Raw genomic sequence first — 17,827 nt, 5'->3', positions numbered from 1 at the left:
TGCTTCCATATGTCATGCTCCACCTTGCGCGAAAACATGTTTTCGTAGACATTTCGAAATTTACTTGAGCATTTTTGCGTTTTGTGTTACATTTGATCCACAGCGGTACATATGTTTAAGATCCCCAATGTGGGTACACCTCTAATGCACACTGTTTGAGGTTGAGCAGTTGGGTTCGTATGAACCTACCTTAAAATGTTACGTTAACCATTCCATTTTTCTTTTTTCTTTTAGAGAAAATCTCAACTAAGCGTTTGACATGCTAAGGAATGCTTGAATGTGTTATAATGTTTTAAACATCATGTGCATGTGATCTGTTCCGACTGCACCGCCGATGTGTCACTAAAGTGAGCGTACGTTTTATCACCCGTTACGCCATTGTTACGTTACTGTGATTTTGAGGGCGACGCGAATTATAAAGCTGGCAAATATCGACAAAACCACACGAAAATGACTGGCTGCCATTCGGGTCCTGCACGGTTGCCTCTCCACTAATTACTCCGATCCATTGATTCTGCATTCATTTGCCCCCGTACTTTCCCAAGCAGCACAATGTACTGAAAGTCGAGTGCAATAGAGGTGGACGGTATGTGTCTTATCAAGGTTCTTTAGTTTCATCAGTCTGTTCAAGGCCTTCCACCTACCCGTCCACCCCTATTGCACTCGACTTTCAGTACATTTTGCTGTTTGGGCTGGGTGAAAAGAAATTCGATGAATTAAGCGAAGCACCAACTTACGCCTGAAGATTAGTTCCGTGTCTAATCTGTCTTCTCCGAGGCTGTTGTTCGCTAAGCACACGTAGCGTCCTTGAATGATATCGTGAGGACTACGCAGAATCAGAAGTCCCGGTAGCACGAACGAAGAAGCGCTAGCGGCGGCTGCTGAGACCGATATGGGAACCATACCGGAACGTGGTCCCGTCCGTCGATACCATCGTACGGTCGGCGTGGGGTGACCGCGTGCTAAGCACGGCAAAATGGCGTCCCTCCCAGGGACGATATCGACCGTCGACTGCCCTTTGATGATGCGAGGTGGTGTCCTATTGCTTGGCTCTGAAAATAATGAGGAACATTTATAATAATCATTAATTATAGTGAACAATAGTAAAAATATCAACGTCAACTAATAATAAATATGAATATTTTGGAAGAAGAATATTTACTTTGGAATCGAATTGCTCTCAGCGCCTCGGCGTCACAAGGAACGGTTCCTTGCGTTATAAACACCACACGGGAATATTACCCGTTCCAATAAATCTCTAAACGAGAAACGTCATCATGACGTTGGTAGACACACTGAAACCGAAACAAATCGGAAGGAGAGGGCCGCGTTCCACGAATGGGCACTTGTTCGCTGCCTCCTACTGAGAGAAAAATAGGACAGAAGGTCGCGTCTGTTTCAAGGACCATCGTACTACCATTAAGAACCTAGCTTTCGGGCGCGGCCTTGTTCGCCTCTAGCTTCGAGCATAGTTCAACTTTACCAAACTGGTGGCGCTGTCGAACAGTGTGACGTCATTTGTTTACAAACAGGGAGAGGTCTATTGAAGACTTACGCACAACAATAGTGCAGGTTGTATTGGGATTGCATTGCACTTATGCCATTATTGTCCGTAAGTCTTCAATTATACGGCAAAAAAGGACATTATAGTCTGCTGAAGAGTTATCTCCCGTTAATGAGATTGGAGTATGCACAGTTACACCGTTCATGCTTTTCTTGGTCGAGGTACCCGCAAAAATATCTTCCGTTTACAGCCTCTGTTTAAAATATCTCCGGTTTACAGCCTCTGTACCGGTTAATCGGACCGATATATGTGAACTCCGGAGCTGAACAGGAACCGAACGCTTATGGCCGAACCCGAAAGAAACCGAAAATCGTTTCGGTTCGACGCTCTGTGCCGCCTCGTCTGTTAGCGCTAAGCATCGCTTTGATAATGCAACGTTGACTTTATAAATTCACTTTTGTCCTTTTCTGTTTCCAGAAAGAGCAAGAGTAACGTGCACGAGAGGCCAACAAGGAGCCACGAGGTCTCCCGGAGTTATGGCGACACGCGGCAACCATTTACCTGTTAGAAATAAACTCCCAGCGCTGACACTGGCTCTCACGTCCCCCGTGAGACGGTGTCGTACGTGACACCTGTACCTTCGCCCGGCATCTCGTTTGGCGGAGACGTCGAAGACGAGCAAGTCTCCATCTGCAGTCACGTGATACCTCGGTCTTTGCCCTCCTGGAAGTAAACGTTTGTCCCACAACGTTAGCTGCACTGTCAGCACGTCTCACAGAGCTGAATACCCAGTTGAATTTGAAATTGAATTGAAATGAATTTGAATTGAAAAACACAGAGGCAAGTTATAAAAGAGTGCTAACGTGGGTACACTAATTAACAGTGGCAGGCTAGTCATCAAAATGCATCGGTTGTTATTGTTGTTAGTTGTTATGTTATTTATCGTTGTTAAACATCAGGAGGGTAGTTTCAGAAATAATTCGTGACGGCCTACGATTCTTCAATATGTGTTCTCACTGTGATGTCAATATATGATTTAGGAAAGTGAATCAAACATCAAAAATATAAAACACTGAAGCTTTCATTTAATGGTTACAAGCTTTCATGCAGTGGACCGCATTTCGTCAGGTACAAAAACAACAGCATTGGAGTTACAAATACTCGGATGGCACACGTGAACATATGAAAAGGGAGAGGGTAAAGGACATAAATTACCAGAGGCGCGAAGGCACCCTTGCGCGAATTCAACCTCCCCTTGTTATTTTAACAACCCCCAACCAACCAGAGGGATACCACGTGGCATACCACGTGGCTGGAAAAGGGTGGTCGCAAACCCGCGGGCACAGTAAAGGGAATATTAGGGAATTTTAGGGAATTATAGTAGGAAATTTAATTATTCATTCTAATTGCCCGCGGGTTTGCAACCACCCTTTTCCAGCCACGTGGTGTTTGTCATGCCTCTGGTAATTTATATCCTTTACCCTCTCCCTTTTCGTATGTTCACGTGTGTCATCCAAGTGTATATATATATTTGTTACTCCAATGCTGTTGTTTTTGTACCTGACGAAGTGCATGAAAGCTTGTAACCATTAAAGGAAAGCTTCAGTGTTTTATATTTTTGCTGTTACTTCTTCCAAGTAGATCTTGACCCAACCCTCTACATTCTTCAAAAGTGAATTAAACTACAATTGTACTCGCATTTTTTGCCTGCTTTAGGAAAATGTAAGCAGGGCCACGACGAACGCGCAGAGAATGAAGGACGATGATGGAGATGGCAGATAGGGTGAAAAAAGCACGCTTCAGTGGCCAGACAGAAAGTCCAAATTGACAAAGCCGTCAGAGAGTATTCGTTTGAGTACGAAGTTTGACGGTAAATTAAGTTGCGACGCAATAGAGTGTTCTGATGCATCGTACGTTATCGTCTTTGCGTACGTACCTGATAGCGTGGTGCTTCTATGAAATGCGCGAAGCGCTCGTTATGTTTTGCGCGTGCGCAGAAACCACCAACGCTATCCACATACGTACGCGAAAGTGATAGCGGACGCTGCACTAAAACTCAGTATTGACAATTAGTATTATTGCTGCCTAGAATGGCTGAATGGCTCTGCTGATACATAGCTATAAAGAATATACAGCGTGTTTTCTCTAACGTGTCCAGAAATTTTATTTATAGCGAGAGGTAAAAGAGAAACAAGCGCTACTTTTCAGCTACTTGACTAAGAAACAGGTGCTACTAGTGAAGCAGTACCTGTTTCTTGGTCAAGGAGCAGAAAAGTACCACCTGCTTTTCTTTTATCGCTCGCTTTAAATATAATTTCTGGACACGTTAGTGCAAACACCCTGTATGAATATGTACAGGGTGTTCAAAATTAAGCTTTCACGAGCACTTTATAAATAGGCGAACAAAAGAAAACTGGTGCTACTTTTTCTGTTCCTTGAGTAAGAAACAGGTGCTACATGATTAGCAGCACCTGTTTCTTACACAAGCAGCGTAAAGTTATCATCCGGTTTCCTGTCATCGCTGTATTTGCGTAGCGCTCGTGAAAGCTTAATTTTGAACACCCTGTATAATATAAATATAAAGCAGAAACGGGAGCTATAAGGACAACAGATAACGCAAGATTTAACGGAAACGGCTGCTCCACTATACAACTATATTTCATTTATCGAGGCAACTGCTTTTATACAAGTTTCTCATGCAAACGGCACCTACCTTAGGCCGTCGTGTTAGTCGATGTGGATGTAAACAAAAGGTAAAAAAAGAACACTGATTAAAAAGTAGGTTCGTGTCAAAGATGAAAGGGAAATTTTTGTAGCGTTCTCGATTTGGAAAGAAGGAGGAGAAAAATGTATAATTGAACCCTCGATCGCACTTACTCAGGATGAACCGATGTACTTAGATAGTAAGTACCGTAAAAGATGGAGATATGCAATCAGTTCTGTTTCCCTTCCCCCCTTTGTGTTTATGTGTTCCCCTCTGATCACGTGACAAACCTGTATAAAAGCAGAGGCCTTCATAAACAAAAATCTTGTTGTAGCGGAGCAGCTGGTCCCGTTTATTCGTGTCTTGTCCGTCGTCCTTATAGTTCCAGTTTCTTCATTGCGATTTTCCCAGACAATCACCACTACCGGCCCCCTGCATTATATGCATCATCTAGCCAACCCTCTTCACCATTCTGAACTCAATCACATATCATACAACCTCGTGATGGCTTACGCTGTTTCAAGGAGCTGTCGTTTCAGCCTTCGACCGATTAACCACACCAGTCATAAACCCAGTACTCTTACCCGCGATTAATGTTAATATTCGTTATCACGAAGGCTCATGTCCCCGACACGTAAATATCAAATACGCGATCGAGCACGTGATGCCGTTAGCTAATATCGAGAAACCTTAGGACAAGTTGCGCTTCGTCGACCAGGAGAGCGGCGGACATCCTTCATTAGGCCCGTTATTGCGGCATCCCATTCTTCTTCTTCTTGCAGTTCGTCCTGTGCTACGTTCTGGTGGGCGGAAGGCTCTTTTCGGATCAGTTCGTGTTTGAACTCATGCGTGATGGAAGCAGGAAACGAGTTTTGCTTCCACCATAATTTTTGAAGCGTATATACCTTAGCGTACATATTTCAGGATGGTTGGATCTCTATCTCCGGAGAGGCAGAACGGAACGAATAGAGGTAACCCGAGCGGGGGTATACGCTTTGTATGTGGATGTATGTTTCGTTGAGGGGTAGGAAGATTGCGGGTATTTGTATTGCGTGGACGACGACATCTGCTGGAGTGGAGATCTAGACGCGTATAACGGATGGAGTTTCAGGTAGTTGCCGTGTAAAGTTAACCGGCCTTGCGGACAGGAAGAGAGAGTGAGAGAGTTAAATGGGTGCGTGAGTTGTTCGTTGCCTAGGGAGGAGGGATACGTTTTCAGGAAGAGTGTTTCTGCCTCAAGACTTTCAAGTTCGCTGGAGTTCGTCCCGGTTTTGATACTGCACATGTTCGTATTGCAGAAGGATGATCTATATGTGTGCTTTGCTGAGAACTTTGTCCAGACTACAACATCTATGTAACAAACACTATAGCAAATATTCCATGGATAATTCACAGTGAGAGTTGAACGGGACTTTGCATGTCGTTCTATGCAATAAGTGTCGTACTACTACGCAAAATGAAAACAGAGAGACTGGGCGAAGAGAAAGACTGAGCTGCTAGATTAACTCCTTCTAAAGATTTTTTAAATGCGCACTAAATTATGTTACAAAACATGTTATAATGCATGAACCGATATTGTATAACGAATAAAGGTTACCAAAATTATCCGAGTCACTATCACGTACCGAATACCCCAGTTGGGTACATGGTAAGGAACAGTTCCTCCACAAGCCGCGATGTAACTCATTTTGACAGAACATTCGCGACTTCTACTGAACCGAACGAATACGGAATAATTTATAGCCCGCGAAACGACTCAATCTTTTCGTCGTAACTTCCATCGCATCTCCAAACATGTTCCAGAGGCCCGCTCTCATCACTCCTACTTCCCTTAAGCACGAACCTCAGGGAGCTTTCCGACTGCCGCCTTTCCGACGAAGAAATCCCCATAAAACACCCATCCACTATAGCAGCGACTTCGAGACAAAACTGCTTCTTACGCAATCTCTCTCTGCATATAGACTTTTTTCCACCCAATCCACACGCCTCGTCCCGCTGAACAGCCATAACCTACCCATCCCCCACTGCCATCGCCATCATCGCCGTCATCCGAAACAAAGTCGTCGTCTGCTTCGCCACCACGCGAACCATCGCCTAGCAGAAGGAACGACAACGAAAAAAAAAAAAAAGAAATAGAAAAGGAAGTGGATCGAACTGAGAACGCAAAACTAAACTAAAAGAAAAAAAGGGGGACCCTAAATTGCCACAGCGGCACAGAACAAACGCTATAAGGAGACTAAGATTACGACCGAATCGGGTGAAATATAAGCCTTCGCGAAGAAACCTCACGAAATATACGTGTAGAGGGTAGGAGAATGGGCGAGAAGGAAAGAGCCATTCGGAGCCATCAAAAATGGTGGATCCACGCTTCACTGGACGTCCCTTCAGTTTTGTTCTGTACACCGCACGCGCGGATGAAGTGGGACGAAGAAAGCACTCTTAGAGGTCATTCTCTATCCTTTTTTTCTATCGGCCGCTGCTGCGTTTGGCTCATAATATCGACTGCATATTTGGCAGAGGTCGAACGGTCTCGTGCGGTACGCGCATAAAGGTACTTAGCGAAAAAGGGACGGAAAATGCCGTTAATAAGAAACCGAGAAAGGTTTCATCGATCCTAAAAATGTTCCTTGTTTACGCTCTTTTGTTTATTTGAGCCGTCATTGGCTGCTTCCTTCTCTCTCTTAAGTGGTGCGCGGTCTTGTGTTTGCAGAGGTGAAGATGGGAGTCCTCCCCGGGGGATTTGATGTGTCACTTAGTGGAAGAAACGCGGCTTAATGGGATTGCTGCTGGTGAGAACAGTCGGAACTCAAGTGGGAAAGAAAACAATACGCGTGACAAACAAAGCGAAGAGGAAAGCCCGTGTTAACAACGTGCCCAGTACCTTGTGTTTGTGTTTGATTAATGGGTGCGATGTTTGCCTGGGAAAACGCGCAAGTTATTTAACTGCGTGTGGTCGCGAGAAAAGTAACGAGGCGTCGGAGAGCCCGGTCGCCATTGTTGCTTGCTAAGTCTCGTCGAACCCAGTCGACAACTGAACTTGTAGCGACCCTGCACTCTAAAAACGGAGTTTCACCGCATAGCAGGCTCCTAGCCAACCATCATCCCGAATGACAACGTTCTCTTCCTTGATGTGATGGAAACGGACCGCATACGCCATTTTTGTCTGAATTATGAACTGCATAATGCCACAGATATGGCGTACGCCCCTATCCCCCTCCCCGTTTTCAGCAAAGCAGGGGAAAGAACGATGTCACTCGGGATGATGGTTGGCTAGGAGCTGGTTATGTGGCGAAGTTCATTTTTAAGAGTGTGGGACCTTCTAAGGTCCCAGCATTGTCACAATGTCAAAACAAAACAAAATGTTTTGCGGGTGAAGATTTTCGACAGTGTATAGTTACGAGGATAGGAGGTGTATTGATACATTGTGATGTTGGTTGCGATGTATTGGCTATAGCTGCTGTTTGGATAAAGGGGCGTTGCAGACAATAGCTAATTGTGTCTCTCTTTTGTATCAGCCTCAAGGAGATCTTACCTGATATCGTACCTATTGTTCGTCTCTATATCGAAGCCTTTTTAATGTCCGGAGCGAAGTCTTAGCGAACGTATGTCAGCCGTTAGTACCAAAAATATATCATGTGGGATCAAATTTCAAGCCACACGCCAATTTTAGCAAACGTACGTGCACATCAGCATGCAACTTCAAACGCATCAGTAAACAAAACATACACTGTACACGGAGTACCCCATAGAAATTTATCACAAAGTAAGCAACCGAAATCGTCAGGGGTGCACATACAACAAAGACACTCTCTCGCAGTTTCTGCCCCCTAATGTTGAGCAAATTTCACAATGGTGCGCGAACGAATAATTTAATATTCATTTAAGCCGAAGGGGAATTTGGGCTTCTTGGTATACAATCTGTAGGCCATAATGTGGGAGCACTAATAGACACAGGCGAGAACCGATTCAGGGAGCTTGTGTTCGTTTAATTAATTCGTGTTCTTGCCTGTTGGCGCGTCGACATGACGGTCTGCAGCTGAGAGCTACAGTATGAAAAGCTTTTAACGATTACATTATTCATAGCTTCTAATGTATACTCCTTCTTTCCGGAAAGTAACACTCAAGGCCTTTATTTACTACTCAAATAGTACGTCTAAAGCATAGTCCCATTTCAACATATCATTATAATCATAATGAATTGTCCAATAAACTAGAATGGTACGGCATTCGTGGTATTCCACTAAATGTAATAAAATCCTACTCAAGCTTGCGTGAGCAGGCAGTTGTAATAAATAACCTCACGTCTAATCTCGCATCTTTCAAGTCAGGGGTTCCACAAGGCAGCATATTAGGCCCTTTACTTTTTAATATATACATTAATGACATAGTCAACATTTTTTCAATAATTAATTCCGTGTTGGATATTATTATATACGCGGGCGATACAACATTACTTCTTTCCGGCCAATCAATAACAGAAATTGAACGTTTAGCAAATAACCCGTTGCAGAATTTGAAAACGTGGTCGGATTGCAATTCATTACGTATCAATGCAACAAATACCAAAACAATGCTTTTTCGGCCGAAAAAAATAAAGTTTTTAGTGATAATATTACACTCTACTATGATAATAAAAAGCTCGAGACAGTATCTTCCTTTAAAACTTTAGGGGTGATATTTTCGGACAATTTAACTTGGAACATGCACGTAAAATACACTACAAAGAAACTAGCTGGCGTACATGGAATATTAAGCAGATATCATTTACTTCTTACCAGAAAACGTAAAATTCCAGACATATAATTCCTTATTCTTTTCGAGATATAACTAATGCTTCCTCCTTTGATGTACAACTACTACAGGAAATATAAGTGAAATGCAAGCTTTGCAAAAGAGAGCCTTGAGAGTGGCATCGGTTCCTTAAGTAATGTAGATTTGTTCAAATATTACAGTGTCATTTCTATATCCAACTTCTATAGGTACAGAATAACACTGAATGACTCAGCATTCACTCGTAATAATAAAGTAAGCTTCTTAAAATTATGTAATTTAAATAAACGAATGTCTACTTATTCATTTCGTAATGAGCAGTGGTGTACACCTTTGTTTTGAACAAACTACGTCAAACAATCCCTACAATATACGTCCGCTTCAACCTTTAATCAACATGTTAGAAGTACACCGGATCCTTTATTAATGACCAAAAAGGACCTCATTAGCTTCATTCTAAACATGGACTAATCACTTTATCCTCCTTGTGCATTTATATTTCGTTGCCTTCTTACTTTGTATCGTTACTTTGTCATTTTGTACTGCTGCTGTACGATGTACATTGGTAGCGGAGCCTTAGTCAAGCCTCCTCGGCTTTTTGCTTTCCCTTCCAACCGAAAGGAAAATAAAACATTGAACTGAATTGAATTAAAAACTCTAAATTACGTTCATATCTTACCGATATGGTCGTCGTAGCTGATAAGAAGACCGTCGTCCCGTGCCCAATGGTCGACGCTCAGATACTGCCTCATGTTGCTGGGAACGTGGCAGCGGAACAGCGCCGTCGCATCACGTGCGACGTAATCGTCGTGCACGTGCGCTTCGAACTCCTCCAGCACCACTGCGAGAAAGAACAAGTGTCTTCTATGAACGATCGAGTACTTGAAGGCTGGATTGCACGATTTTACGGTCATTCTAAACGGGACAACAAATACGCAAGACCTGTCCAAGACCGGATTGTCCACTTTTCGACATCCCAAGGCGAAGCCATTATTCTGTTTTATCCACTGTGCTTGGATTCTTTTTCGTTTTTTTTTTTTTTTGCACTTCGAAATGGATACGTTAGTGTACTATGTGACAGCAGTATTGTGGTAGGGGTTCCTATTCCGCGAGAGTTGCAAGAATGGTGAGACCGACGTGCTGTTTGTCTGTTAGTCTTTACAGCATCGCCATTTCTTTTCTCGTGCGTTCACATCACGTTCGCAGTGAAGTGCATGAAGATTTGTTGCAGCGAAGTGTGCAAAGCGCCATTTCGGGGCGAAACGGCCACAACAGTTCAACAGTACAAACAACTCAACAGTAGGTCGTTTCATCAGCGGGTTCTGTATGGTGCTTCAAGAGGTATGGCGCCAAAGCTACAAAACTTGTAGGAAATCCACAGGAAAAGCGGTGCAATTTGCCAAGTGCGAACAACTCGAGACGATCTACTTGAAAGTGCATCCGTCGTCTGCTAAACTGCCGCGTGTTGCATATTTTGGTGACGTTGCCGCTCACTCGCGCCACCTGTCGCACAGGAACAGGTCTGATAGACCTGTTTCTTACGTCGTGCAGTAATAATCTGCTTTGTATGTTGCGCCATCTGTGTGCGACGATAGGAAATTGAAGCAGACACAGAAAGAAAGAAAAAATGGCAGTTTTGAGTGAGATGGTGCTATACAAAATGCATGGGGGCGATTTTGCTTCATTGTTTTGTCTTGTTTCTATAGGACGATTACGTTTGAAATAAAAAATTGCAATAAAACTTCGGAGAAATGTCTTGAAGTCTGCAGAGCTTCCAGCGGGATAGACCCCATCATGATATTTTTCTTTTTTTACAATGCGGTCGAAATGCCCAATGACTGGTAAATTCAACCTCCCTAATTAAGTCAACCCATGTACGCACGTGTTTCAATGGCACGCACGGTTATTTCCAACACTTTTACCGTACAATGACAGGTATGAAAATATTGGAAGTTATCAACATATCAGATAGAGCGTGGCAAGTAACCTGTCGATGATAAAAAAGAAAAAAAGTAGCTTAGTTTCTCACTCACGTTTCAACGAAGCGCCAGGAAGTTCTACTTGAAGAAAGAAAATTCTTGTAAAGACATTTGTTTTTATGGTAATGTAGAGGCCAATCCCAGTGTATGATCAGGTAATATGAACGTCATTTAGCACAGAACTTAAGAAAGCTTCCATTAACAGTACAATGAACCCATTAGTGTGCTTCGCCTTACCCTTCCTGTCTAGTCTAACGTGACGTCAGCCTGCGTACCTGATTCAGGTTCACCGACAAAAAGCATAATGTTTCCCACCGTACGCAGTTTTACGCAATGTTTGAGTGCTGTGTTATATTGAAAGGGCTATCTATGTACATGAAGCAATGTTGCTTGTTTCGGTTTATTTTAAATAAACTAGCAGATTGTGTGACTATAAAACATACACATGACGTCGGTACGTACATTAATGTTTTCATTAAGCTCACCCATTTATTGTGCGCGGACTTTGCATTCCACACGGAGCTACAAGCGGAGCTATCGCCATCCTCGTCTGGCTAGCCTCACCTGCATATCCAGCTCCATTAGAACCTGGAGTGGAAACCCGCATTCCTCCCCTGATGCATAATCCATTTTAATTCGTTGAACATGCTTCCGAGTCAAGGCAGCCCGTCGAGTGCAGCGAGCACTGCACGTGGAGCCTTTCGCCTAATGCACTAAGCTTATGCGTGTTCCACTGTGCTTACCGAGTTCACGTAGCGTTCAAAGTTTGCATTTTTAGTAACTTTATTCGTCGTATATGTATTTGAGGCAGTGGAAACACTGTTGCAGTGTCTACATCGCTAAATCGAGTGCGTGTTCAATTCCTCCCTGGTTTTTGTTTTAAATAATCAATCAATCAATCAATCGAGTGCGTGTCGAAGGAGCAGAATCTTATGCAGGATAAAATTTGTGTGTACTAGAAGTGGACGGCTCGCACTGCCAGAATAAAGGTGCTCCATATGTGACATAAAAATTTTGTTAGAAACGTAGCGAATAAAACGTGAAAGGACGAACCAACCGAAGGGTACGCGTCACAACCTGTCGGGCTGAAGAGACACAAGACGGCGAAATTACTTGCGACATAATAATCGCGTACTAACAACACAATTACGTAGTTTAGGCACATGTACTAGACGCACACGTCGGACCCATGTCTCCAGAGTGAGAGACGACCTTAATCATATTTTAGAGACAAACATGGCTGGCTGAAAACGCAAGGTCTCATCTCGGAAACGTGTCCCCATCTTCCTATGTGACATAACTCCCTTTTCCATCTCACCTTGGCTTAACATATCGCCTGCCATTTATTTCCGTATTCCTTCTTCCTCGCGTTTCGTTCCGCTCTGGAAGACCCTCGTTCCCGTAACGCGACGTTCCTCGATATCTCCCTCCGAGACATGTCCCCTTCCGTCTCTAACAGATAGCCATCGTTATTTTCCGCGGTGCAATAGATTCTGACTCGATACCACCGCGGGGAGAAGAAGCCACGCTTTGGGAACAACCCGATTTTCACCTCTTTCCTCACCAGAAGAAGATGGTAAGAGAAACGGAAGGAGAAATGATGAGCAGGGGAGACCTGAATTACACCCGAACCTGCGGTTCGCGCTGCTCTAACTTCTCCGACAATCTTCCTTTTTTTATTTTTTAGACGAGGAATGTTCTTGTTATTGTATAGTCCAAGTTGTGCACGCTATCTTTCTTTTTTTATGTGTGTGGTTTTTATTTTTGTTCTGTTTCCCTCTTTTTTATTTTATTTCAAACAAATGGAAGTGTCAAGTTTCAAAGGTGCTCTCTCCGCGAGAGAGCGCTGTGAGGCCGTATATTTTAGCCGAGTTTCTTCTTGGCATTTTCGTAACGAGCTACTTTTCAATTTTATGCGCTTCTGACTCGAAAGGAGAACAAAGAGCGATGGAGGTGCTTTCTCTTCCAGCCGAAATTGTTATTTGATCTCCCTTATTATTATTTTTTCTTTCCTGTCTTTTCCGGGCGGTTGAAGTTGAAGAAAAATTGGTATTGTCGAGCAGTGTGGAATTTTCTTAACGAAGTTAGGAGGCGAAGGTATGCGACGTGTTTTCCTCTTAAGTGTAAGTGGCATTTTTATGGTTTTAATCTAGGCTTACGGCTATGCTTCCCCGTGTTCAGCATTAATCTTTCTTCTTTCTATTGGCGACTAAAGTTTGTGGAAAAGACACGAGAGAGACGTTTACGGCGTGTATCGACTGGTCTATTTTGCGTTGCCGTAGCAACTGGTGAGAAGGAAAAAAAAAGCAAAGATCGTCTCGTAGGCGCTGAGAAAACATTGCCGTTTGAAAATACGAGATTACATGACTAACGCGTAAACCATTTTTAGATACCGTTAAACAAACAGTTATACAAACCAGGCACGTGTCTTATACAACTTTGTACAATTCAGTTTAAACGGTAAGCCGCTTTCTCGTTTGCCTTTGTCAGGAGACAGGAGGTAGCGGTAGAAATCTGTTATGAGCCGATGGCAGAATAGATTTCAAAACTTGTCCTATCTACATCGCACTTGATGTTATAAAAAGGAATATATTATATGACTTGCTATTATACCAAGCGTCGTGGACGGCACAAGAGATCCACCATAACCTCTACGTTCCTCGATGTACGAAGACAGCAAAGAACTGCAAAACGTCGTCGCCTTCGTGTATTCTCATTGCAATGAATATTAGTAATTGTAATTGTAATTGTAATATTAGTAATATGTAATATTAGTAATATTAGTAATTAGTAATTGTAATTGTAATATTAGTAATATGAATTGTAATTCATAAGATGCTGTTTATAATCCTTATTTTGTAGTAATTACCTGATCTTTCTGTTGCGGTTTTGCGCATACTTGGGCTAGCTTATGCCTTAATGTTGTACATAATTCCTTTTGTTGTTCGTTGTTCGTTTTGTTCCACTTTCCTTTTGTTGGTGTCGCTGTATATATTTTCAGGCTTGCTGTTGCATGTTCTATTGCGGTTTTATTACACATTGTTGGGTCAATGCCTTGCTGCTGTACATTCTCTATTCCTTTGTGTGAGAGGCTTTGTTGTAAATATTCTGCTGTCTTGTTGTTGCATGTCGCTTGCGGAGATGTTGCGTGTAATGAACTGTATATAGTCTGATTTTACTGACTTGTGTTCTTTGTAGTTGTGGAGTTTTCTGTATGTATTGCTGTATGTATGTATTGCTGTTTGTTTGCTGTACTAATTGTCCTATTCACACTTGTATGCATTACCACGTTATATTAAATTTTCCTCCAACAACATGAATATTAGTACTGCTTGGCATCGACTGCATGAGGAAGCATGATTTTCTTATTTTTTAAAGGAAGAATGGGCTTTACAAGCCCATTTATGTTATTTTACCAGCCAGCTATTTTACCAACCACCACCACCCACCCAAGTCATACAAAGAAAGTTCCTCTGTCCGTGGCTCACCCCTGTAAAGCGTGCTTTCACCACAATGCCCCGGTGTACGCAGGAGAGGTAACCGTGGCAGCCGTACTAAATGAAAAATGTACCTCGACATTCGAACTGCGCTGAGCAAAGGGAGCATGCAAAAATAAGCTATTTAATTACACGCACATTGGCATTGCCTTTCGTGACCTCACTGTGTATACACCACTGTAGAACGCACTCTATACGTTTCGCCGAAATGGCTGCAACTTCGTTTAAGCTCCCAAAGGAAAACCTCAGCCGGCTCAGCCATCGGTGGAATTACACCGGCCAGTTTTCAGAATGACCTCGGAGTAATCAGTCACCAATGGGCGAATGTTGTATTCACTCGGATTCGATATCTATAAGCAGGCACTTGATTAACGACGCGGAAAACCACACAGTCCGCAGAAAAACAAGCAATTGCAATATTCACGTTTCGGAGACTATATATTTAACTATTTATTTATTTTATTTACTATTTATATATTTAACTAGCTCCCGTGGCATAGTGGTTAGGATGATCGCTTTCCGCGCCGAGACTGGGAGGTGACACGGGTTCGAATCCTGTCACCGGCTGTGCTGTCTCAGGTTTTCCCTGGGTTTGCCGACGATTTTCCAGACGAATGTCGACGCGGTGCTGTCCTCTCTCCATCTGTCCACGTCTGTATGCCGCTCATAGCCACAGTTGCTTCGCGGAGCTAACACGGAATTCTTTAAAAAAAAAAGGAGACTACATGCGAGCTTTATCATCTGAAGGGCTGGGTATGGGACACAGCAATCTGGAAGTGGTCCGAGATATTTGTTAGCGCATCATTTTGTTCTCTTAATGTGTCATGACACTAGGCGCATTCCGTGGTTGTAGCAGCTCTGTTTTCCATTTTTGTGTCACTAGTGCCGTGACTTGTCCTACGTTATTGGTCCTTCAGTACAACCTTCACATTTGCGATGACCCGACGCCGTTGGTGATAATGCACGGTATTTTGTAGATCCTGTAGCTACTGTTGTCGCCTTGTCTTTTTTTTGTGTGTGTGGGGGGGGGGGGGGCGTGAAACGAATAGCTCATTCCAACATTGTTTGATGTGACGTTTTTATATTTTTCAGCAATCCAGCAGCCAAAACCGTCTGACAAAGGAGAGGTAACAAACTAAACAACCGGGAAATAAAGTTATTCTTAGACTACCCCAACAACAACACCGAATATCCTCTGGATGTACGAATGCTGTCCAAACGGATTCGTGCGTCCGATGGATGTTCTGAGGATATCTATAGGACCTTTCGAATTCCTCAGGACATTATTCGTACATCCATAGGATATTCGATGTTGTTGGGGTATAGTACGCGATTGACACATAAAGCTTCGAAAGCATTTCTGTCTCTTTTTTTTTCGGTCACTCCACGCATTCCCACGTACCTCGTTCTACCCTTATTCTGTTCAAATAAACGTCCCCCTGACGTCGTTTTTAAACTCTGGAGCCGTTGTGAAACTTCAATGGAGAGAACAACAATGTGAAGCACGCAAACGGTAAATTTTGCGCACGTACGTCTGACATATGACGAGAAATCAATAGGGTTCGAATAGAGGGTAGGCGAAGAGAAGCTTGTGAGATGAAATAATCGAACTCGAGCCCGCCAGTCTACTTTTACGTTACGGAACACAAAGATGTCGAGAGCCCTGGTTATTATTAGGGCGTCATCGTTTTCTCTGTCCCGATGTGGTTACCGTGTATCTTTCGCTAGCAGAATATAACGCAATATACCGCCATCAAGAAAGGGTTACGAAAATATGCAATGATTTAGAACATTTTAAACCAACAGTTTTTGTCTTCCTGTTTAACAGACAGTGATACGTTACGAGATTAAAGGACAATGAAACACAACGAACTGCGATATATGCTGGAAGTCTGGGTCGAAATTTTACAGCAACTCGTTTATAAGATTATTAATTATTGATTATGATGATTATTATATTATTAATCCATTAGGCTGATACTGTTACAAAGGGACGTACAATTGTGAAATGCGTGTATACTTCGTAGGACGATATAACATTTACGCCAATGTACGCCGCTATGAAAGACATACCGGATATAGTGAAATGCTGCAGCCTATAAACGTTTTTTGCGATATCGCCATGTGGCTCGTGCACTTACTTCGCAAGTAGATAAAAGTGTCAACTGCCCGAAAGATATCGTAATGAAATCGCGGTAGTTTTACACACAAGTATGCGATGAACACACATCTTGGATGAGAACAAGATTAGCACCACCGCACGTACAAATCCCACACCGCAAACTTTCTCAAACAGAAACTTTCAAATCTCATTACGTAACTTCACCGTACCGTACCGACCCCATTATATCACCCACCGCATCAGTCGCGGAAACCACATAAAACCTGAATCCCCTCAACTGCGATGCCACGGTGTCTCTCCCCCACTAACGCTGTCCAATACCTCTAACGTCGAACTCAAATTAAAGCCTTACGACGTCGCCCAGAAATTCGTTCAATCGCAGCCCATGTCCGTGCCAATATTCTTCCCCGTCTTCCCCAGTTCAATTCGCCTGCCAAAACGTTCCAGCAAATAGGCTCGGAATATTTAACGCAAAGTTTCGCCGCCAGAGAAGACCTCACCAGCTGCTAACCATTGACGAGAGCCTTTTTGCATGGAGAAGATCGAAATAATTGGAAGTAATATTACCCCCTTCGAAAATATGTTTCAGATCGTTTCCTTTTTTTTTTCTTCTTCTTCTATTTTCTATTCAACGCTATGCTTTTAGCTTTCCTGGGCGGTTTTCGATCTGGATAAACTCTTATAACCCTGACTTCTGCTGGCGAAAGTGAATACCCACAGAGGAAAAATAAAATAAAATAAAAAATATCCCGACCGATGCAATCTTACGGAGTGTGCAGCTGGGTTGAAGTGGGCCCGTGTTCAACGTACCGAGTAAAAATTCTTCGCTCGTTTTGCAATATTCTCTTCTCCGTAAGTTGAGACACAAAAAAAGAAAGAAAAAAAAAAAAAACAAAGAGCTCCGACGAAGTAATAGAGAGTCAATATATGAGGTATGCAGATTCCAAATTTTTCACCTCGACTCAGCACCTATTATTTCTGCTCTTATATTTACTTTTCTCATATTGCTCAGAGATGGAACGTGCTCTGGAGTGCTCTTTTGCATCCGCTTCACTGCTTAGAATTCGATTGCTCGTGTGATTAGAAAGAAAAACAGTCCCGTAGTCAGTACTCGTCCTCGCTCTCATGTTGCCAGATAAGGTTGAGAACGCGCTTTTTCTTTTTCTTTTTCTTTTTTTTACCTTCCTGTTCTGCTATTATGCCATGTGGGAAAATAGCCCTGGCGGAGTGGGAGAACTGCCGACAGTCCCC

The 17,827-nt window shown here is 43.0% G+C and overlaps 1 protein-coding gene across 1 annotated transcript in view; it reads right to left on the bottom strand.

The window, feature by feature from the left end:
- LOC135393806 (cell adhesion molecule Dscam1-like) overlaps positions 1–17,827 on the bottom strand; it is a 293,651-nt gene that overhangs the window by 64,463 nt on the left and 211,361 nt on the right. Inside the window, exons 3-5 of the mRNA XM_064624087.1 lie at positions 9,658–9,819; positions 2,066–2,227; positions 738–1,052 (exon numbers count right to left, since the gene is read on the bottom strand). Of these exons, the coding sequence (XP_064480157.1) occupies positions 738–1,052; positions 2,066–2,227; positions 9,658–9,819 (639 nt within the window). The remainder of the gene's footprint in view (positions 1–737; positions 1,053–2,065; positions 2,228–9,657; positions 9,820–17,827) is intronic.

Source organism: Ornithodoros turicata, chromosome 5 (genome assembly GCF_037126465.1).
Source record: "Ornithodoros turicata isolate Travis chromosome 5, ASM3712646v1, whole genome shotgun sequence".
In the NCBI taxonomy this organism is placed as follows: domain Eukaryota; kingdom Metazoa; phylum Arthropoda; class Arachnida; order Ixodida; family Argasidae; genus Ornithodoros; species Ornithodoros turicata.
The sequence above is the reverse complement of the archived record's forward strand: the minus strand, read 5'-3'. Positions and strand labels throughout refer to the sequence as shown.